The sequence below is a fragment of the Macrotis lagotis genome, chromosome 2 (assembly GCF_037893015.1).
Source record: "Macrotis lagotis isolate mMagLag1 chromosome 2, bilby.v1.9.chrom.fasta, whole genome shotgun sequence".
NCBI lineage: Eukaryota > Metazoa > Chordata > Mammalia > Peramelemorphia > Peramelidae > Macrotis > Macrotis lagotis.
Window position 1 is genome coordinate 337,480,123 of NC_133659.1, and position 24,183 is coordinate 337,504,305.

Genomic DNA, 24,183 nt, shown 5'->3' on the forward strand with positions numbered 1-24,183 from the left:
ATCAAGTTCACTGGGTGTTTCCTGAGCTGCTGCATTGTCAAATATGACTAAGAATTCATTTGTAAACTAAACAGTGACTTTCCCTAGGTCTGACACCTAGGGGATGTCACTAACAGCGCTTCACTTTCTGACCAAGCTGTTCTAGTCTGTTAGGAGCACCCCCAGAAGATGATTCAATTCAACAAACTGACACTTTGCTCTGGAGTCCACATTCTCTTCCCATACTCAGCACGTTCCCTGTTAATCATTTCCTATTGATCTTGTCTTTACTTAGCTGGCTCTGTAGTGAGGAGAATTTGGCTGGCCTCCAGGCTATGGCTCCATTCAGCTACTAAACCACGCAGGTTGGGTCATGCCACTTAATAAACTCCAGGGGCTTTTCTATTGCCTCCAGGAACAAACACAGAATGCCGTGGTGACATTCAGAGCTCTTCAGACTTTTCCCACCTTCTACTTCCCACCTTCACTTTCACTCAGTGACTCTGGCCTCCCCCACCTTCGCTTTCACTCAGTGACTCTGGCCTCCGTCTGTTCCTCATCCAAAGACCCTCTCTTTCTGGGTTTCCTTTCAGCCTGGAATACCCTCCCCTCCCTGCCACCTCCAGGCTTCCTGTTCTGTTCGAGGCCCACCTCCACAAAAAGACTTTCCCAGTCTCCTGTGATGGCTTGTTTAGTTGTCATTTATCTTGTGTGCACAGAGCTGCTTGCAAGTTGTCTCCCCATTAGCCTGTGGCCTTCGTGAAGGGAGGGAATCACTACCTTTGCTAGGTAGGTGCTTAGCGAGTGCCTGTGCACAATAGGCCCAGTCCTGGGGTGCCCTTGAGGAGCAGTTATGAAAGGCATGGACAGTAGAGGTTAGGAAGAATGCACCCATAAAAAATACAAGACGATCAATGAATCCAAGAGGCATAAAACAAAGGTCTATGGGGGGGGGGGTGTTGGAGGACAGTCCAGGGGCATCTGAGTGGGCTTTGAGGAGCTCAAGAGGAATTCAATAAAGAAGGGGAAGGAGCAGAAGAGAACCAATATTACATTTAAGAAATATGTATTTATGTTGAATTCTTCATAGGAATTCTGTAAACGACCTAGAATGGAACTTTTATTCAGTAAAATATTTATAATTCTCTTTCAGTTAACACCAGAAGACATTGATTTTGTTTACTTCTATCACCTCAAGGTTGCCTGACAACATTTAGTTATAGTGAAATTCAAAGGGGAACGTGTACACTACAATTCTAGGAACTCATGCAGTTGTCAACTATCTGTTAATAAAATCAAGCAAAAATTTATCTAATAAGTCTTTAAAACCAAAATGAACAGAATTCATCCAACTTATCCCACTCTCCACAAACTCATTAATAATCAAGGCCAAGGGCAGCTAGATGGTGCAGTGGACAGAGCACCAGCCCTGGAATCAGGAGGACCTGAGTTCAAATGGGGCCTCAGACACTTAATAATTGCACTGTTTGACCTTGGGCAAGTCACTTAACCCCACTGGCTTAAATAAAATTTTTTAAAAATCGAGGCCGAGACAGAAATGCTTATTTCTTATACCAAAACAAAATTTCAAATATACACAAAAATGATTTCAACTAACTTTCTAAAGACTAAAATGATAGTAACGACCCCAGACATCAAGTCCTCTATAATTATATTCTCAAAAATAAATTAAAATGCCATTGAAATAAGTGTCTACAAAGACTGAACTCTGATATTTTTAAAATTTTCTTGTCACTGGAAATTACATTCAACATCTCTACTAATTTACATGACATGTAAATTACTCTTATTACAGTAATGTGCTCATGTAAACTTTTGCAGTAACTGATGTGTTTTTTAGTTATTTGTTATTAAACCTTTAACCAACGACATACATCCCTGAAGTGCTGCTCTGTAGTAATTCCCTTTAAAATATCTATAGGGATGGTGTTTATTTATTTATTTTTTAGCAAAGCACAAGGAAGAAAGGCTGGGGTTCTCTATGCCAGGTAGGACTTGGAGATTACAATAAAGAAAGAGAAGACAGCCTAAGCTTCAAACCTTAGTCAAAGGCAGGACTTGCTGAAGAGTAGCTGCTCAGCATGAAGTGGCTTTAACAGTCTAGCGATCTGTCAGCTTGCAATTTACTTAAACTTTCTACTTGGACTTCTGGTGGTTTTGAGTATATAAAATTCTGAAGACATTCCTTGATTTCTTCTGTGTTTTCAAGTTTTTAGCATCTAACTGTACACAATAGGTTTTGATCGTTCTTTTTTATTCTGGTTTTGCGGCCATTCCAGTTTATTTTGTTATTTTGATTTTCTGCCCACATTTTTTATATTATACATGCTAAGTTTCACCAATTTTATTGATCTTTTCAAAGAATCAGATTTTAATTTTATTATTTGCAGTTTTTTGGTTTTCAGTTTATTTCTTCTCTAAATTTTTATCTCTTTTTTATGCTTATTTCTTGACTTTAAAATGGAAAAAAATCATTATTTAGTTCAAAAATAATCTTTTCCATCTTGTGAATGTCTAAGTTTTTCCAAGGATTGGTTCAAGTGCATTCCAGATCATTATTATTTCACTTTACACAGTTATTGTTTCAGTGACTTTTACCCCCTCATTATTTAGACCTTCTCTTGAGCCTTCTTTGAATCTGTGTCTTTTGTTTGTGCTGCCTGATATTACTTTTTGTTGTGGTCTATAAAGGATTCATTTATTATTTGTTCCTTCTTAACTATATTTGCAATATCTCTATGCATCAATAGAGTCAATTTTTGCAAAAACTCCACGGAGTATTGAGAAATACATATTATTCTTGAACAGTACAATTCAGAAGACAATGTAAGTCTCTTGGTTCTGGTTTTTCCAAAAATTTTGTCCTGATTCTATATGTTCACTTTTGTCTTAGTTAGCTTTGTCTAAAAGGGAGACATATACCAGCTTCTTTTATTACTATGTTATTATGCTTTCTTGTAATTTGGCTAATTTTTCCTTTAGGAATTTAGATGCAAAGACATTTGAAGCATATAAGCTCCAAACTGATTTTTACTCTTTGGTTATGTTTTCTTTCAGTTTAATAGTTTCCTTGTTTACCACTTTAATGGAGCAAACTTTTGTTTTTGCTTCATCTGACAGACAAGCATGACTGCAGTCCTTAAAGGTCCCAATTTCCATTTCTTAACTAATGCTTATAACCACTTTATAAATAGAGGATTTATTTTTTATTTTTTTATAACCACTTTAAAATGGGAATGTTAAACATATGGGAAATCAGTTTTTTTCAAATAAAAATACAAACCATACCTTCACAAACATCCTGCATGGAGAAGTAGGTTGTCTGATTGATATAACCAGCATCCTCAACAAGAGAAGTAATACAGCCAATCAAAATCTTGGTACTGGAATCTGGAAGTTCACAGTAATTTTTGCTGTCATCTTCCCATTTATCAGAGACAGCTTCAACCTGCAAGGCAAACAAACTGAGCTCTATACTCTGGGGGGGGGTGGAAAATGGAGTTAGGATAGGGTGGGAAATAAGAAGTTAAACACCTAATCAATATAAAATGTCCTAACCTGGTTAAATTCTTTCTTACCGGAAAGGTAAAACAATTTTATTAATTGATCAACAAAAGTCCAAATTGTGACAACATAAATATTTCTGAAATATTCCTTTGGCCCATAGTAAGAGTAAGAGCACCTAGTATTTATACCATCACTTTACAATTCCAAAGTCTATTTGGCCCCTAATGGGAATGTGAGTCTGATTGAGGGAAGTGCTCTTGTTCCCACTTTACAAATGAGAAAATGGAGGCTGACAGGGCTCAATGATTTGCTCAGGATCAGAGAGTTTGAGGATTCTCTGCTTAACATCAACTGCATGGAGATGTAGAAATCACCAAAGGGAACAATTCAGGAGAACAGGGCTTTCCCAGGGAATTTATGGAAATAAGAATAAATTTCCCCCTTATTCCATTCAGGTTGAAGAACATCTCAATTTTGTTTGATAATTCTTTGAGTTCTGTTCCTGGTCTATCTGATCTCTGGCTCTCACCAAGCAGCCAGGACAGCACTCTGTGCGGAGCATGCTCTCAGGAAGTGTTTGCTTCATTAAATGGATGAGGATCTGACAATTCCCCACTATCCTCCATACCCCTCCCCACCCCAATCCTTTCCAAATAATCAAAGTGTCTCAATCTTTGACCAAAACCCCACTTGCAGTCCCCATATCTTCTCTTGACAATAAGGACTGACCTTAAACAAACCAAGTTACAGGATAGCAAGAGCAGTTATTTTTATTTTTTTTTGCAAGGTAATGGGCTTGCCCAAGGCCACACAGCTAGGCAATTATTAAGTGTCTGAGGCCAGACTTGAACTCAGGTACTCCTGACTCCAAGGCCAGTGCTCTATCCACTGTACCACCTAGCCGCCCCCAAGAGCAGTTATTTTTATAACTCAGTTAATTTATTATCACTACCTGTTAGTACTTTGCCCTTTCCCATCTCCTGAATGCCACAACAATCTCCTAGGCCATGTTTGAGGATTGTCATGACTTTTTGGTCTGTGGATTCTCAATGTGGCCTCAGTCTAATCCTTAGCATCACACAGAATCAAAAAGGTGTAGAGAGGGAAGAAGAGTCCCAAGAGATGCAGGGCAGACAGTGCCCACCCATTCCTCAGTCTTTAAACCCTTTCAGTGTGCAAGAAAGAAACCACTTCTACAGTCATTCAACTCACTCTGATAGCCTTCAATCCTTTGGATATCTTATCCTCTTCCACGATAGCTGTCACCTCCTGGCCAATGTTCAATGGGACGCTGCTGGTGACAGCATCGCTAGTGAAGCACACCAGATCATCAATCATCCCATAATCACTACAGTATCTGGTCACAACTCCCTGAACAGTTTTCAGCTTGGTGGTACCTACAAGGATGAGTAATCAGAATGTTTAAATCACAAATGACTTCAAACAATGAAAATTAGAAATGAAAAGTAAACCCTGTGGGAGGAAGATCTAGCTTAAGGAGAACGAAACTTCTAAAATGAAAAGAGTGACCCTATGCCATGGGCAGGTCACCTGACCTTTTTGGGCTTATTTCCTCCGTCATGTTATGAGGACAGTAATACCTTTAGTACTTACCTCAGAAATCTGTTAAGTCTCAGACAAGATAATGAATGTTAAACATTTTGAAGTGTTATATGTCAGCGACTGTCATTATCACCACCCATAATATCTATTACAGCTAGATTACAAAGATTAGGGAATTTCAACTTCTAGCTAATGAGTAATAATAAATGTTCATTGAATGAACAAACCTAAGCTAGATATTCATTGCACTGGATACAATCCAGTGGGGGGAGAGGGGAAAGGGGGAGAAGACAACATACATTGCATGGATTGTGACTGTAGAAATAGATTTTTTTGTCCCCTGATTCTCACAAGGCTGACCCTGGATTGATTCATCTTAAAAAAAGTCTCACATTTTTAGACTGAGATAAAAAAACAATTTTATTTTGAAGTGACACACAGGAAGAAGGATCAAGATACAACTTTTTAAATTTTTTTTAAATTAAAGTTATTATTTGAGTTTTACAATTCTCCCCCCCCCCATCTTACTTCCCTCCCCCCACGGAAAGCAATCTGTTAGTCTTTACTTTGTTTCCATGTTGTACATCGATCCAAATTGAGTGATGAGAGAGAAATCATATCTTTAAGGAAGAGACAAGAAGTCTAAGAGGTCAAGATCAGACAATAAGATAACTTTTTTTTTCTAAATTAAAGGGAATAGTCCTTGAACTGTGTTCAAATTCCACTTCTCCTTATCTGGATACAGATGGCACTCTCCTTTGCAGACAGCCCGAAATTGTTCCCTGTTGTTGCACTTGATGGAATGAGCGAGTCCATCGAGGTTGATCATTGCCCCCATGTTGCTGTTAGGGTGTACAGTGTTTTTCTGGTTCTGCTCATCTCACCCAGCATCAATTCATGCAAATCCCTCCAGGCTTTCCCTAAGATACAACTGTTAAATCAAATAAGGTTGAGGCAGGCAGGTGGGACATCAGAAAAATGGAGCAAAAATACTAAATAGGAAAGGACAGAAACTGTGTGTTGGCTTTGTGTCATAAAACAAGGTGAGCTGGATGTTTTGGAAATGAGATCACATGATCTCATTCAAAGGAATAATAGACTTGGTAGCAGGAGACTCCTGTGGCAATGAAAAGGACTCTTAGAGACCAGGCAGAATGATTCATCATGAAGAATGTTGTCTGTGCTAGCATCTAAGAATCTGAGGAGAGAGAGATAGTTGGCAGAGAGCTTTTCTAGAGACATCATAGCAGGAAAAAACAAAATTGCCTTTGGGTGTCATTTAGTTAGACCTAGTCTAGGTCCAATGATAATGGGATACTTTCCAGACATACACCACGTATCCTGCATGGAAAACAGGCAGTTGTGAGGAGGGGATGTCTACTGCTCAGGTATCAGGATGACAGGAACTGACTTGCCTAATCCATACTTTCATCTTTTTTTCCCTTTGATTTTTGGTAGACAATGGGATTAAGTGACTTGCCTAAGGTCAAAGCTAAGGTTTAAGTTTCTAAGATTGTATTTGAACTCAGGTCCTCCCCTGAGTCATCTAGCTGCCCCTAAAAAGAATCTATTATGGGTTTTTTAATGTTTTTTATGGTTAAAATGACTTGCCCAGGGTCACAAGTTAGTTAAGTGAGTTAATATTTGAACTCATGTCCTCCTGATTCCAAGACTGGTATTCTTTCTGCCGTGCCACTTGGCTGCCCCCATACTTTGATCTTTTAGGAGGTGGAGGAAGCAATGAGGGCAAGTCATTCTGGACCTGAGGCTAAACAACTACATTACCAGGAAGGCAGAACTCGTTCTCGATGACTTTCTACTAAGAGAGGGGGAAAAAACCCATTTCATTCCCCTCTACATACTTTCCAATGCAGTGACAGGGGTCCCCATGCTTGGAATTTTCTCTACTCATCACCACTTCTACCTTTGAGTCCCAGCTGATATCCTACCTATTACAGGGAGACTTTCACAACCCCCTTGTGGTTTCTGCCTTCCCTCTGGGATTACCTCCAATTTATCCAGTATAACTTAAGACATAATTGCTTGCTTGTTTTCACCTCCATTAGACTGAAAGCTCCTCATGGCAAGACTTTTTTTTCTCTTTTCTTTGCAACTGTTGATTGATTTGACATAAATAACTGATAAAAAGGAGAGTAAAATAAACACAAAGAGGTCTAGGAAAAGTCTTGAGAAATTTCAAGGAAATATGAATTTGACCTAGCGATGGAAGTGTTAAGAGTTTGAGGGGGAAGGAGAGATGTGTTAGCGTGGGAACTCAGACAGCAAAGAAATTAGGACTTCTTGTCTTATTTAAACTTGCTCTATTACCCAACCTGAGCTAAAGGATTTTTTTGGGGGGTGAATGAGACAGTCTGGGGCTAGAAAAGGACATGGTAGGTAGGGAATGCAGAGTAGAATTAAGTATCTATTCAAACTATTGTCACAGGCACTGAGCTAAGAACTTTAGAAATATGTCTCATGTCACCACACAACAACCCTGTGAGAAAGAGACTCTTATTATTTCCATTTTACAGTTAAGAAATCTGAGGTTGGGCTTAGAATACAAAGAATGTTTCTCAAAGGAGCTTCTATTCTGCTGTAAGAGTCAACCAAGATAAACGAAGGTGAATAAAAAGAATAAAGAGAATTCATTCAAGGCAGGGAGCTGGAGGAGGAAAACCGGAATAATACATAAAGAGTTTGGATAGGCTGGGAAGAGTTTGAACAGCCAGGAATTTGTATTTTATTTGAGGGTTCGATCTGAACTTAAGGAAGACCAGAGCTGGTAGCACGGAGAGAGCTCTGGGGCAGGTTGCCATTGGAATACTCTAGGATGAGGTCTAGTGAGCAGAGAGAAACAATCAGATGGGAGATAGAGAATTCAAGTTTACCAAGTTGTTGAACTGGAGTGGGAAAGAGACATTTACTGGTGCCTACTATGTGCTACAGTGGATGAGGGACTCTGAGAAGGGAAGGATGCCTGGAAGAAGTCAGGGATTCTCACAGGTGGAGGTGAGAATCAAAGATATTCCAGAGTGGGGTGTGATGATGGAAGATAGGAGAGTCCTAGCTGAGGAATGAAAGCAAGTCAGTGAAGAGTATGTGGAGGAGAGGGGAAATGGAAGATCAGAAAGGCAGGAAGAATCCAGGTTCAAAAGAATTTTAAATGTCACACAAAAAGGTTTATAATCGATCTTGGAGATGAAATGCTGATGTTATGAACTTGAGACTAGAAAAAGAGGTGCCGTTAGAATAACATCCAAATTCTTAGAGAAGTTGAAGGAGTTACAGGAAGACTACTGGTAGGAGACCTCAACCCACCACTCTCAGATTTAGATAAATGTAATCATAAAATAAACAAGAAGGAAGTTAAGGAGGTAAATAGTTTGTTAGAAAACCTAAACATGATAGACCTATGGAAGAAACTTGAATGCAGATAGAAAAGAATATACTTTTTTTTCTGCAGTACATGGCACTTATACAAAAATTGACCATGTACTAATAATCAATTGCTAAAAGGCAGAAATAGTGAATACATCTTTCTCAGATCATAATGCAATGAAAACCACATGCAATATTGGGCCAGGGAGATACAGATCTCAAAATTAATTGGAAACTAAATAACCTCATTTTAAAGACTGAGTGGATCAAACAACAAATTACAGAAAGAATTATTTCATCCTAGATAATGATAATAATGAAACAACATACCAAAACTTATGGGACACAGCCAAGGTAGCTGTCAGGGAATATATTATATCTTTAAATGCTTACATGAATAAATTAGAGAAAGAGGAAATCAATGAACTAAATATGCAACTAAAAAAAATTAGAGAAAGAACAAATTAACCTCCCCAATTAAATACCAAATTAGAAATTATAAAAATTAAAGAAGTTAATAAAATCAAAAGCAAGAAAACTATTGAACTAATAAATAAAACCAAGAATTGGTTTTATGAAAAAAAACAAACAGCAAAATTGATAAACCTCTGGTCAATTTGATTAAAAAAAAAAAGAAAACCAAATTGCTAGTTTCATGAATGAAAAAGGTGAACTCACCACCAAGGAGGAGGAAATCAAAGTAATAATTAGGCATTATTTTGCCCAATTCTATGCCAATAAATTTGATAATCTAAGTGAAATGGATGAATATTTACAAAAATATAAGCTGCCCAGGCTAAATGAACAGGAAATTAAATACCTAAATAACCCTATCTCAGAAAAAGAAATTCAACAAGCTAACATTGAACTCCTTAAGAAAAAATCTCCAGGGCCAGATGGATCCACAAGTTCTATCAAACATTTAAGGAATGATTGGTTCCAGTTCTATATAAACTCTCTGGAAAAATAGGTGAAGATGGAACTCTGCCTATAACTCTTTTTATAACACTGCTATGGTGTTTATACCTAAACCAGGAAGAGTTAAAACAGAGAAAGAAAATTACAGACCTATCTCCCTGGTGAATTTAGATACAAAAATATTAAATAAAATCTTATCAAATTGACTACAACAAGTTATCACTAGGATAATACATTATGACCAAGGAGGATTTATCCCAGGAATGCAGAGTTGGTTCAATATTAGGAAAAATGCTAGTATAATTAATTATATCAATAACAAACCTATCAGAAATCATGATATCAATAGATACTAAAAAAGTTTTGACAAAATACAGCACCCATTCCTACTAAAAACACCAGAGAATGTAGGAATACATAGATTGTTCTTTAGAATAATAAGCAGTATCTATCTGAAACTATCAACAAGAATTATATGCAATAGGAATAGGGTAGAGACATTCCCAATAAGACCATGGATAAAACAAGGGTGCCCATTATCACCACTACTATTCAATATCATATTAGAAATGTTAGCCTCAGCAAAAAGAAAAAGAGATTGAAGGAATTACAATAGGGAAGGAGAGAAAACTTTCACTCTTTGCAGATGACATGATGGTGTACCTAGAGAATCCCAAGAATTCATCTAAAAAAGTTCTAGAAATAATTAGCAACTTTAGCAAAGTTGCAAGACATAAAATAAACTCTCATAAATCCTCAACATTTCCATATATGACTAGCAAGATAAAACAGGAAGAGCTAGAAAGAGAATTCCCATCCAAAGTAACTTCAGACAATATAAAATACCTGGGAGTCTACCTGCCAAGGCAGACTCATAAACTTTTTGAAAACAATTACAGAACACTTCTCACACAAATAAAATCAGATTTAAAAAACTGGGCAAACATCAAATGATCATGGATAGGCCAAACTAATATAATAAAAATGACAATTCTACCAAAATTAAACTACGTACCCTACCAATCAAAAATACAAAAAATTACTTTAATGAATTGGAAAAAAATTGTAAGTAAATTCATGTGGAAAAATAAAAAGTTGAGAATTTCCAGGGATTTAATGAAAAAAAAAGTGCAAAAGAAGGTGGCTTAGCCTTACCAGATCTGAAATTATATTATAAAGCATCAATCATCAAAACTGTCTGGTATTGGCTAAGTAATAGAGTGATGGGACCAGTGGAATAGACTAGGTGCAATAACAGGAGATGATTATAGTAATCTGCTGTTTGATAAACCCAGAGTCCGGCTATTGGGATGAAAACTCTCTCTTTGATAACAACTGTTGGAAAAATTGGAAGTTAGTATGGAAGAAACTTAGATTAGACCAACACCTCCCACCCTATACCAAGATAAGATCCAAATGGATTACAGGATTTAGAGATAAAAAAATTATATGCAAATTAGGAGATCAAGGAATAGTTTACCTGTCAGATCTATGGAAAGGGAAGCAATTTATGACCAAGGAAGATGGAGAACATCATTAAAAATAAACTGGACAGTTTTTATTACATTAAGTTAAAAAGCTTTTGCACAAGACAAAACCACTGTAACCAAGAAGAAATGTAGTACATTGGGAAACAATTTTTACAACTAGTATTTCTAACAAAGGACTCATTTCTAAAATATACAGAGATCTGAGTCAAATAAAAAAAAGTCATTCCCCAATTGACAAATGGCCAAAGGATAAACAAAGGCAATTTATAGCTGAGAAAATCAAAGCGATCCATACTCATATGAAAAACTGCTCTAAATCACTATTTAAGAGAGAAATGCAAATTAAAGCATCTCTGAGAAAGGACAATGATCAATGTTGGAAGGGATGTGGGAAATCTGGGATGCTAATACATTGTTGGTGGAGCTATGAGCTCATCCAACCTTTTTGGAGAGCAATTTGGCATTATGCCCAAAGGGCAACAAATATATGCATACCCTTTGATTCAGCAATACCACTACTGGGTCTATATCCTGAAGAGATGATGAAAAGGGGTAAAAACATCACTTATACAAAAATAGTTATAGCAGCCCTGTTTGTGGTGGCAAAGAATTGGAAATTAAGTGAATGTCCTTCAGTTGGGGAATGGCTTAGCAAACTGTGGTATATTTCATGGAACACTACTGTTCTAGAAACCAGGAGGGATGGAAATTCAGTGAAGCCTGGGGGGATTTGTATGAACTGATGCTGAGCAAGATGAGCAGAACCAGAAGAACATGGGGGTGATGAACAAACTTAATGGACTTGCTCATTCCATCAGTGCAACAATTAGGCACAATTTTGAGGTTATCTGAGATGAAAACACCATCTATATCTAGAGAAAGAATTGTGGAGTTTGGACAAAGACCAAAGACTATTACCTTTAATTTTAAAAAAAAGTTATCATGTAATTTTGCTACCTCTTATACTTGATTTTTCTTCCTTAAGGATATGATTTCTCTCTTATCACATTCAACTTAGATCAATGTATACCATGGAAACAATGCAAAGTGGGAGATGGGGGGAGGGAAGTGAGATTAGGGGAAAAATTGTAAAATTCAAAATAAATAAATAGATTTTTAAAAAAGAGTGAAGGTGGGGAAATACTGAATTTCTTTTTTGGGACCACCTATTGAGAAATTTTAGTGACACAGGATGACTGATTAAGGAGGAGACTGAACATATATATCTCAAAAATCTGTATGAAGGGAAACACTTTACAAACCTCTTTACTGACCCTCACTACCATCTTGAGATAGGCACTGTTATTGTCCCCATTTTACAGTTGAAGAAAAGGAGACAAACAGAGGTTAAATTGCCCAGGGTCACACATCAGATTTGATTCTCTTTTCCTACAGAAAACAGCTTCTAATTAATTCATTGTCAAAAGTAAACTAAAAGCTTCAGTGATGGTGTAAGTGAGGTTGCATTACCTAAACCAGTGATAAACACAGTAGGCATAATTTATGTGACCTTAGATACACATGTGCAGGAGCAAAGAGGTGGAGAGTTGCCAGCAATCCAGGTTTAGGGCTTGGCTAAGTGCAAGGGACAATAAGACAAAGGGGCAAGGATTGCAGAGTAGTGGCCAGAGAAAAGCTGAACTGAATCAAGAATGGGAAGGAGGAGAAGAGTAGGGATAATGGTCTGACAAAATGGCAAGGGATGGAGAGATTGGAAAGATGCATAACTTCCTAGAACAGATTATTAAAAGGATGGCTTGTGAGCAACGTTTAATGGAGATTATTAGTATGTACCAGCTATGGATTTAATTAATTAAAAACCAAACCTCTTTAACTTTATTCATATCAACCCTGTGAGGTGGATAATCCAAATATTATCAGGATACCAAAGGGCAGTTGCCCTAGAATCACTAATCATCTGTAAAGCTTGAGAAGTCATGACAGCTGACTGGATCAGGTTTTCACATCTAGACATGTACACTCTGGTTAAAATGTTAGCTGCCTTGCTTCATCGCACCTGGATCAGCATTTTGACAAAACTTCTTCTAAAATCCTACAGTGGGGAGTAGGGGGAAAACTCATCAACTCAGTTTTACAGCTCCAAGTCAAGAGGTCTGGATTGCTGAGTGACTGATTACAAACTCAAACCTACAAAATCTCACTGTTTCCCCCAAAAGAGAAACCATGATTTAGCATGAAGTTCTGGCCATCTCTTCTGCTCTAATCACAAGTGTGCATCCTTCTCCCATTTGAATTATAGGTTGAGTATTTTTTTTTTTTGCAAGCAATGGGGATACCACGGTCACACAACTAGGTAATTAATAAAGGTCTGAAGTGGGATTTGAACTCAGGTCCTCCTGACTCCAGGGCCAGTGCTCTGTTCACTGATCCCTAGTTGCCCTCTGGGGTTGAGCAATTTAAACAATTCCCATGCTGTTCCTGGAAAGGCAGGAAGGGTTCCTCATGGTTGCACCATGGTTCAATTCCCCAACTCTTGTGACTCCACTAAAGCCCCTTTCCCTGTTTATCTTTTCCACATGAATGGTTGTCTAGTCGTGTCTCCCCATCCTATATTTGTGTAAGTAATTTTTAATGACTAAGGGTAAAACTTTCCATTTATTTCTACTAAATTCCATCTCATTAAACTGGTCTAATCTAGTCTACCATCTACCATTTAAGCTCTCTTCCCAATTTATATCACATGGAAATTAAGCATCATCTCTAGCACCATCTAAGTCATGGACAGAACAGCAGTGGGTCTGGTACTGCAAACGGACATAACTTCCAGGAAAGAATACCTTTGGCCAACGGCAAGTTAACCAGGTGTGGGGCTACTTAAGGTACTCTATCCGGCTTATTAAAAGAAATCAACTGCAGAAATACAGAATGGGGGAGGCTCGCATGAGGCATGAGCAAGGCCCAGGCCCACAAATCGGTAAAAATGGTAGCGTCTAGACGAGGGAGGCAGATCCTGCCTCAAGGCCCCCAGCAGGGCCAGGCTTCGCTCCTGGACCGCTCTCTCGGGAGACAAAGGGCATCCGAGGCAGGAGGGCGACAGAGCCGGCAGCTGGCGGGACGCGGGATGGGTGCAGGAAGCCGGGGCCCACTCGCGAGCCACCCCCCCAAAATCCTCCCCTGACAAAAGCGGGGCGGCATGGTGGGGGCGGGGCGGGGTCCTTTCAGGGTGGCCGGAAGCTGCGACCTGGCCGCCCCCGGGGCCTTCCGGCCAACATCCGGGGTTCTGACCCAAACCACTCAGCCCGCCCGAATTCGAGTCGCTTTAAAGAAGGCGGCCACGTGGCCGCCCCCCTCCCCCGGCAAACCCTCGGGTCACGCGGCGCGGCCGCAGCCCCCGGCCCAGGCCCCGCCGCTCCTCCTCAGCCGCTCCCTCCGGGGCCTCCTCCCGGGCCCTCCCGCGCCTTCACCTTCGTCGGGCTCCTGCGGCCGCGCCTCGGCCTCCGCCGCCGGCCCCTCGGCGCGCCGCCACAGGAAGGAGAAGGCCTTGGACACGAGCCGAAGCATGGCCGGGCCTCGCCTCACCGCACGCCGCGGCCCGGAGCCCAGCAGCCTCGCGGCGCGCGCCCGCCCACGTGACCTGGCGGAGCACGAGGGCCGCGCCCGCCCCCCGCCTCGGCCAATGGGAGGCCGCCGGGCGCTCGCGCCGGCGCGTCGGCCGTTGGCCCCGCCCCACGCTCGAGGCGCCGCACGTGCCCGGCGCAGGAGGGAGCGGCTGGGGCCCGGCCTGCGCCTCGGCGCCCCGCGGGTGCTCGGCCCCCGCAGCCCGCCGGCCCCCCGCGGCCCCCCGCGGCCCGCCGGCCCCCAGCAGCCCTTCTTTTGCTTGTGGCCTCAGGGCCCCGCTTTGCTCTATTCCTGACCAAGAACCAAGCTGCCTTGATGATTGCCGCCTCGGAGTGGGGCTGCCTGTTGCACCCCTCGGGGCCCCTCCGGGCTCCCTTCCCCCATCATCAGTTTTGAGACTTTTGACCTTTGCTTCTAACGGATCAACTGAATTTGCCTTTTATTGTCACTCAACTAAGGTAGGGAGTATTTTTTTTATAATATTATAGTCATCCCCCCCCCCCAAAAAAAAGTAAAATTCCTTGAAGTTCTTAGGTCTGTGTATTTTTTTATTTCCCTAAAGAGTGGTTCCTAGTCATATTCATCTAATTTCTACATGGATCATTTTGTAATTGTTCAGTCTCGTCCAACGCTTCGTGACCCCATTTGGGTAGTGCTTTGCCATTTCTTTCTCCAACTCATTCGACAGATGAGGAAATTGGGGCAAACAGGGTTAAGGGACCTGGATGCCTGGAAAATGTCTCTGATTTGATTTGAATTTAGCAAGATAAGTCAGCCTGATTTAACTCCTGATTATTTTTGCATTATGGTGCCACCTTAAAGATGGTATATCAGAGCATAAATAACCTTTAAAATTTTTTCTTTTATTAATCTTTTCCTACTCCAAATTGAGCAAATTAAAGATTTTTGCATCCATATTCATTAGGGAAATTGGTCTATAATTTTCTTTCTCTATTTTGACTCTTCCTGGTTTAGATATCAGCACCATTAATGGTGTCACAGAAGGAGTTAGGCAGAGTTCCACCTTCATCTATTTTTCCGAAGAGTTTATACAGAATTGGAATCAATGGTTCCTTAAATACTTGATAGAACTCACCTGTGAATCCATCTGAATTTCTTTTTCTGAGATAGGGTTGTTTAGATACTTAATTTCCTCTTCATTTAACCTGGGAAACATTTTTGTAAATATTCATCCATTTCACTTAGATTATCAAATTTATTGGCATCTAGTTGGGCAAAATCTGAATTATTTTAATTTCTCCATTTTTCATTTATGACATTAGCAATTTGGTTTTCTTTTTTAAATCAAATTAACCAAAGAGTTATCAACTTTATTGTTTTTTTAATAAAACCAACTCATTTATTGGTTCAATAGTTTTCTTGCTTTTGATTTTAATAATTTCTCCTTTATTTTTAGAATTTCTAATTTGGTATTTAATTGGGGAGGTTTGATTTGTTCTTTCTCTAATTTTTTTAGTTGCATGCTTAGTTCATTAGTTTTCCTTTTCTCTATTTTATTCATGTAAGCAGTTAAAGATATAATATATCCCCTAATAACTGTCTTGGCTATGGGATAACTTATATCCCATGAGTCTTGGTTGTCTTGTTATTGTCGTTATCTAGGATGAAATCATTAATTCTATCTATAATTTGTTGTTTGATCCACTCAGTCTTTAAAATGAGTTTATTTAGTTTCCAATTAGTTTTGGGTCTCTCTATGGCCCATTATCGCACGTGATTTTTATTGCATTATGATCTGAGAAAGAAGTATTCATTATTTCTGCCTTTCTGCATTTGATTATAAGGTTTTTACACAGTAGTACATAGTCAGTTTTTATGTAAGTGCCATGTACTGCAGGAAAAAAGTATATTCCTTTCTGTCCCCATTCACTTTTCTCCAAAGGTCTATCATGTCTAGGTTTTCTAACATTCTATTTACCTCCTTAACTTCTTGTTTATTTTATGGTTAGATTTATCTAAATCTGAGAAAGGTTGAAGTCTCCAACCAGTAGAGTTTTGCTGTCTATGTCTTCCTGTAACTCATTTAGCTTCTCCTTTAAGAATTGGGATGCTATACCACTTGGTGCATGCATATTTAGTATTGAAATTACTTCATTGTGTTACCTTTTAAGAGAATTTAGTTTTGGGGTGGCTAGGTGGTGCAGTGGATAGAGCACCAGGACTGGAGTCAGGAGGACCTGAGTTCAGATACAGTCTCAGACACTTAATAATTTCCTAGCTGTGTCTGAGATAAGGATTTTGAGTAAAAGGGAAAAAAGGCCTCAGTTCATAGCTAAGTCCAATAAGATTTTCATAACCACTTCATCTGAAAATGCATGTTGCTTTTTGTGCCTTAAGTGTGTCTTTGTCACTTTCATTTTCTTGGATTTGTTTTTTAATTTTTTTTGATCAGATTTAGAAGATATTTTGAAGTTTTTCTTTTGAATGTTATTGTTTCTTCTCTTCACTCTTAAGTCCATAGCTGTCTTCTCATTTCTCTTTAAAATCATTCATTTCATTATTTTTTGTGGCACAATAATATTCTATTATATTTCTATCCCACAAGGTGTTTAGCCATTCCCTGATAGCAAGGCTAGCCCCTTAGTTTTTGGCTGTCATGAAAAGAGCTACTACAAGTATTATTGTCCTTTTCCCCTTTCTTAGATTTTTTGGGGGGATGGTAGGGTATAGACTAAGTGATATTCCTGTGTCAAAGAGCACGCACAAGTTAGTCATTTTTGGCACAGTTTCAAATTGCTCCCCAGGCAAGCTGGACCAATTTATAACTCCATTTCCTTTGTTTCTTCTTAAATGATGGGTTCTTTTTCACTTTTGAGAAAACTTGGATTTCTTCTCTCTTAATCATACTAACTATGTAAAGATGTCATGTAATTTATCTGTTTAGTTGACCAACTTTTCTCTTTTTTAACGTATTTATAGAGATTTTCATGAATACTCAGATCACCTATAATAGCAATAGTATGGACATGCTTCTGGAAGAATACAACCTGTGTTGGGCTCCTATACGTATGGGAGAAGCCTCTTCCTTTGCCTGAATAACTAGACTTGACTGTTTTTACTCCCAGACTCTTCTCTTGTTTGTGACTCATGAGCCATACTAAGGAAGTATAGGGAGGAATTGATGTCCTTCAGGTATTGGGAAAATGTTAGCATTTTTGTTCTTTCTCTACCTTTGAAGTAAATACTCCTATGTAAAAGTTAATTGGACTCTTGAGAAGTTAAATGGAATTGGGGTACCTGGATCTCTGTTCAGTGTTATCTTGGTACTTTTTGGCTTTACAACTTGTCAGACTGGTTATATGTTGCATTTTGGATGAACAAAATGTTTCATCTCTCCAAACTTGTTCTAGATGCATCACATTTGCTAGAACTTTTATGAATTGATATGCCACCCTGAAGTTTTTCACTTGTTGCTTCTTTGCCACTCTGCCAACTTGGGACCCCTCTCATGTGATGAATAGTTCATTTTTTAGGCCTTGATTGGTTCAGAGTGAATGTAAACATCAATTGTTTCTGTTTTGGCCAGAAACCCTAAGGACCTCCTCTTCCAGATTGATTTTTTTTTTTTTACTATGAACTATTCTTGCTTCATTTCTTATTTACCTGCCCTAATCACTGAGGATTTTGCCCTCCCAGTTTAATTTTTTTTTTTTGACTAAGTAAAAGTAGTTATTCTTGGCCTCTTTGCCTCATCTTCTCTCACCTAACCTTAATCACTGAGTAGGCTTTACCTCAGTCAAACTGTGACTTGGAAAAGACCTTAGCTTTAAAAGACCAAGGTCTCCAACTGTATCCAGGGCCATCTTCAGTTGTTTGGATCCATTTCTGGCCTCTGGGCTCCAGAGGAGAAAGTGAGGCTGTTGACTCTGCACAACATTCCCTCACTTAATTCCAATTCAGTTGAATGTCATGGCATCACCTCTCTCTTATCTTGGTCCTCTTTGAGGATGCTCCCTTTTATTTTAATTTTATATAATTGCTTTTTTATTCACATCTATTTAGTTTTAAGATTTTGTTTTACAGAATCTTCACTAATTATTTCTAATTACATTATTTCTTATGGGGAAAAAATGTGTCCCCTACTCATCAGTTTCATCACTGGAGTTCCAGAAGGAATTAACAGTGTGATGAGGTCCCACAGTAATTGGAAAACCTTTGCAGCTGAGGCTTGAGCGAATGGCAGATGAGAGACCTCTCCTCCCCAACTAGAGTCCTGGGGAAGGGGTTGGAACTACCCCTAAGAATTTTAAACCTAAATATAATGTCTGGCCTATGGGCAGAAAGGGGATTAATGTCATAGCTAAGTGACATTAGTCCCAGCAAGCTCAAGTTCGACGCTCCCTGGGATTGTCTCCTAGGACCTAGGCTTTCCAGCCTATTTTTAGGCCTCTTCCTGCCTGCTCTACCCCCCCCCCCAATTATATCCACTCTCATCTAGGATTTCATGACTCTACTTTCACCTTGTTCTCTTTCTGTTTTAGGTTGTCCTAAACACCTGACTCCCTTCTCATTCTCTCCCTTTCCTTCCCTCCTCCTTTCCCTTCTCTTTCTTTGCTTCGTTTCCCTCCCTTGAGATGCTTGACCTTTTGATCCTACAGATGAATTTAGGGATCACTCTGGACCAGAACCAGGTTTCCTGCTGTTGACCTTGTTCTTGCTTGCACACCATAGATATTTAATGAATGTTTTCTAGTCCCTGAATTGGATGAAGATTACCAGCTATTGCTTTTGTCATTGTTCTCTTTGTGTTTAAACCATGAGATAGGGAATATGTGTTCCATTTAGTTTTTATATTATAAAATTAGTTACCTGGAAAATTGGAAAATCATTTGGAGAAGGGAGGAAATAATGGAAACAGGTAGCTCCTTCCCTATTGCTTCTGTTCCATTGCTAGTCCTATAATTTACAGGTATGTGATTTCCTCTCATCTGGATGTTTTCCTTGGTAGCTGTGTCTTGGGAGAGTAGTACTAGTAGAAAAATACATCAGCAGTCAAAGCAATCATAATTCTCTCCTTGGATGTGCCCTTGGCCAGACCAGTCCTCTGAGAACTCATTTCTGAGTCAGTCTTTAGTTTAGAATTTTGAAATTTCTCTTAACATGATAGAAGCTATTGGGGCCAGTCCTTTCTCATCCTAACAGGGTCACCTCAAGCCCTCCCCAAGGACAATGAATAGGACAATTAAAAATATAAGGTGGAATTTCATACTTTATATTTAAAAATCCTGCACCAAAGCAGCATATTTGCAACTCAACAAAATAGATTATCTTCCAAAAGACACTGACAGTGAATCCATTTGGTGTCCTGGACATCACAGGACAGTTTCAGTCATCCAGTCCTTCCTTAAGAGTCTCCTGGTGGGGTGGCTAGGTGGCACAGTGGATAGAGCACTGGCCTTGGAGTCAGGAGTACCTGAGTTCAAATCCGGCCTCAGACACTTCATAATTACCTAGCCATGTGGCTTTGGGCAAGCTACTTAACCCCATTGCCTTGAAAAATCTAAAAAAAAAAAAAGAAAAAGAAAAAAAAGAGTCTCCTGGCACCCCAACTCTGTCCTCCTCCTTAGACCTCCTTTCCCCCACAACTTTCTCCTTTACTCTTGGGTCATATGAAGAGGTGCCCCTTATTGCCAAGCCAATCTCTCTTTTTGTACCTGATTTGGTCATCAGTCAGTCGGCATTTATTGTCTCCTTTATAGCAACTATTGGGCTAATCTCTGAGAAGTCCAAAGAGAGGTAGCAATAAGACTTTTCTTCAGGGAGCCCACATGGGAATGGGAGAGAGATCATGCTTACAATGATGTTTATAGAAGCTATCAAAGTGTAAATGGGAAGTGATGGCAGAAGCACCAGCAGAAGCTAGAGGACAACAGGAAAGACCTCTTAGAGAAGGTAAGATTGGAGCAGAGTCTTGAAGGAAACCAAGGAGGCTAGGAGGCTGAAGTTTTCTCCTGGAAATTATCTCCTCCATCATCCCCACTTTTTCACCAATCCTTCAAAATCTCTCCTTGATTAGGAGCCACTTCCCTGTTGTTTATAAGCACTTCCCCATCCTTTTAAAAAAAATCTCTTTTTCTTGTTACTTATTAATCTCTCCTTCCTCTCTGTGGGCAAACTTCTTGAAAATGCCAGTGACATTTGGTATTTCCACTTTCCCTCCTCTCCTCTTCTGAACTCTCTTCAGCCTGGCTTCTGCCTTAGCCTTGGCTTCTTGTTACCACTGGCATGTTCTGACTTTTAAGCTCCAATCCCTTTCCCCCTTCCATAGTTAGTGTTCTCTCATCTTTGACTTTACAAACCTAGAGCATAGGTCTTCCAGCTGGTCCTCTTTCCAGACCCTCCTTGTTGCCCTGTGCCTTGTCATTGACTGCTCCTCATCAAGCTGACTCTCACCTCCTCACCTTTGCCTCTTTGCTTTCTGTGACTTCCTCCCAGATTCAGCTCCAATCCCAATTTCTGTGTCACCAGTCCCCTTCTTCCCCCTTGCTGTCTTCTTCTTTGAGCTTCCCTTCTGGCCACTCACTCCATCTGTTAGAGTGACAGGTTTTTGTATGTTGTCTCCCTCATTAGAATATAGCATGGTAGTAAGTACTTACTAAAAGCTTCTTGGCTGCCTGGCAATACCTAAAGGAATATACACATAAGAGACCCTTGCCATTTTAAAGCATATGGATCATTATAGAAGGTGGTTTGGCTGAAGGGTTGGAGTTTGCTTCAGTCCTCCATGAACATCTTACAAAGTCAAAACAAATTTGGAAATTTCTCTTAATCAAGTTAGCATTGGACTTTGCTGTTAGCATTGTGGCCTACACTGAAGCAAAGGTACCAGATGAACTAGCCAAAGGCACATCCAACCTCAGCCCTTGTCATGCCACACTGGACTATATCAAAGAAATAAGGAAACTTCCCAATGACGGGATTGATGGGCCTTAGAGATGACTCTAGAGGCTGTACTCTCAGGAATCCCGTGCTTTGTTGGGATTTTTGTTTGTTTGAGCTTTGAATTTTAGTAATTGAGCACCGTCTTTCTACTTCCCTCAAATGGTGGATTTTCTCTAAATTAAAGGAAACAGATGATGGTTTTGAAGATCTAGAATCAATTTGAATTAAGATATTTTTTAAAAAGACTCTTATTAAGAATGGCCCAGGGCGGTGGAGCCAAGATGGTGGCATGAAGGCAGCATCTTCCGAGAACTCCAATCCCCCAAACCCCCAAAAACCAAAGGATGGCTCTTGCCAAAATTTAGCAGGGCAGAACCCACAGAAAGACTGAGTGATACATTTTCCCAGTCCAAGATAACTTAGAAGTTCCAAGGGAAAGGTGTGTTTCACCAGGACCAGGGGTTGGAAAAAAAGCCACAGCACAGCGCGGCCCAGCTGAACCCAGAGATCACCGGCAACAGCTTGAAGGGGCTGTGAGAGAACTACTCCACCAGAATGAGTGTGGAGTGAGGAGCACCCGCCACAGAATCTGCAGCAAGAATTGGGAGAAAGCAGCCTGCACCCCCAGAGACAATAAGGGAAGTCTGCAGAGATTTTTCTGCTCTCCCTGGGGTAGAACTCTGCTCTTTGCCTACACTCACATATGGCAGTTTGAGCTTCCATACTAAGATAGCTGGATCCTGCCTTATAGCCCCAGGGCAGAGGGAAGTATGGGTCCATCTACATATCAAAGCACAGGCAAGAGAGCATAAGACCTTGGAAGAATAAAGGTTCCAGTGGGGTGTCCCCCCCCCCAAAAAACAACAATCCCAAAGCCTTGGAAGTGTTGTAAATTAGTCTTGGGCTGAGGAAATGAGTAAACAACAGAAAAAGAAGGATCTAACCGTAGAGAATTACTTTAGTCCCATGGAAGATCAAAACGCATACTCAGATGATGACAAAATTGAAGCTTCTGTATCCAAAACCTCCAAGAGAAATAGAAAATGGGCTCAGACTATGGATGAGCTCAAAAAAGACTTTGAAAAGCAATTAAGGGAGGTGGAGGAAAAATTGGGAGGAGAAATGAGAGCAATGCAGAAAAATCATCAAATCAAAAGCTTGGTGAAAGATATACCAAAAAAGTACTGAAGAAAATAATACGTTAAAAACCAGTTTAGGCCTAATGGAAAAAGCAAAAGAAAAGGCAAATGAGAAGAATGCCTTAAAAAGCAGAATTGGCCAGATGGAAAAGGAGATAAAAAATCTCTCTGAAGAAAGTAGCTCCTTCAAATGCAAAATGGAAATGAAGGAAGCTGATGACTTTGCAAGAAATCAGGAAGAAATAAAACTCTTCCAAAAAAGCCAGAAATTAGAAGAAAATGTGAAATATCTCATTGGAAAAACAACTGACCTTGAAAACAGATCCAGAAGAAATAATTTAAAAATTATTGGACTATCTGAAACCCACAATCAGGAGAAGAGCCTAGACTTCATTTTTCAAGAAATAATACAGCAAAATTGCCCTGAGATCCTAGAAGCTGAGGGTAAAATAGAAATCGGGAGAATTTGCTGGTCACCCCCTGAAAGGGATCCCCAAAAGAAAAACTTCCAGGAATATTGTAGCCAAATTCTAAAACTCCCAAATCAAAGAGAAAATTCTAAAAGCTGCCAGAAACAGACAATTCAGCTACTGAGGTTCCATAGTCAGGATTACACAGGATCTGGCAGCATCTACATTAAGGGCTCGTAGTAGGGATTGGAATATGATATTCCAGAAGGCAAAAGATCTTGGTTTACAACCGAGAATCAACTACCCAGCAAAACTGAACATCTCTTTCAGGGGAACAGATAGACTTTCAATGAAATAGGAGACTTTCAAACTTTCCTATTGAGATGACCAGAGCTGAACAGAAAGTTTGCTCTCCAAGTACAGGACTCTGGTGAACCATAAAGGGGGTGGAAGAAAAGGACTAACTATGAGGAACTTAATGATGTTGAACTGTCTGTATTCCTGCACGGGAAGAAGATATGGATAATTCATATGAATTTTCTCATTTATAAGAGCTGTTAGAAGGAGCATATATAGACAGGACATAGGAAGGAATATAATGGTATGGTGTGGTAAAGGGATGGAGTCAATGGGTGATGGGGGAAAGGGAAAGTACTGGGAGGAAGGAAAAGGAGATGAAGAAGAAGCTGAGAGATTTCACATAAGAGTCAAGAAAAAGCTTTTTCAATGGAGTGAAAAGGGGAAAGGCAAGGGGGAAATGAGTGAGCCTTCATTCTCATCAGAAATGGCTCAGAGAGGAAATGACATACACACTTAATAGGGTGAGGAAATCCATCTTACCCTAGAGAAAAATGAGAAGAAAGGGATGGGATAAGGAGGAATGGGGGGAGGGAAGGGGGGAGTAGTTGCTAGAAGAGAGGGTACTCAGATGCAACACACTTTTGGACAGGGCCAAGATGAAAGGAGAGAGAGAGAACAGAATAAATGAGAGTGGGGAGAAATACAGTGGAGGTACAGCTAGTAATAGCAACTGTGGGAAAAATATTGAAGCAGCTTCTCTGGTGGACTTAAGATAAAGAAAGCAACTCACCCCAGAGACAGAGCCATTGGAATCTGAACACAGACTGAAGTACATTTTTTCTTTCTCTCTATTCTTGAGGTTTCCCATCTTCTTCGGGGGGGGGGTATGTTTACTCTTGTAACATTCAATTTACATCAGTGTATGGAAACAATGTAGAGATTGTCAGACAGCCTGGGGGGGGGGGGAAGGGAGGGGGGGAAATTGTAGAATTC

The 24,183-nt window shown here is 39.9% G+C and overlaps 1 protein-coding gene across 4 annotated transcripts in view; it reads right to left on the minus strand.

The window, feature by feature from the left end:
* The window catches only part of MOV10L1 (Mov10 like RNA helicase 1), a 72,663-nt gene extending 58,220 nt beyond the window's left edge, over positions 1 to 14,443 (minus strand). For 3 of the 4 annotated variants that reach the window (XM_074227226.1, XM_074227228.1, XM_074227225.1), the window contains exons 1-3: positions 14,285 to 14,443; positions 4,720 to 4,904; positions 3,289 to 3,448 (exon numbers count right to left, since the gene is read on the minus strand). In XM_074227226.1, the coding sequence (XP_074083327.1) occupies positions 3,289 to 3,448; positions 4,720 to 4,904; positions 14,285 to 14,381 (442 nt within the window). In that variant the 5' untranslated portion in view covers positions 14,382 to 14,443. Of the gene's footprint in view, positions 1 to 3,288; positions 3,449 to 4,719; positions 4,905 to 5,121; positions 5,203 to 14,284 lie in introns of those variants that run through there. The other variant, XM_074227227.1, reaches the window with a different exon arrangement.
* Between the last annotated feature and the right edge of the window lie 9,740 nt (positions 14,444 to 24,183).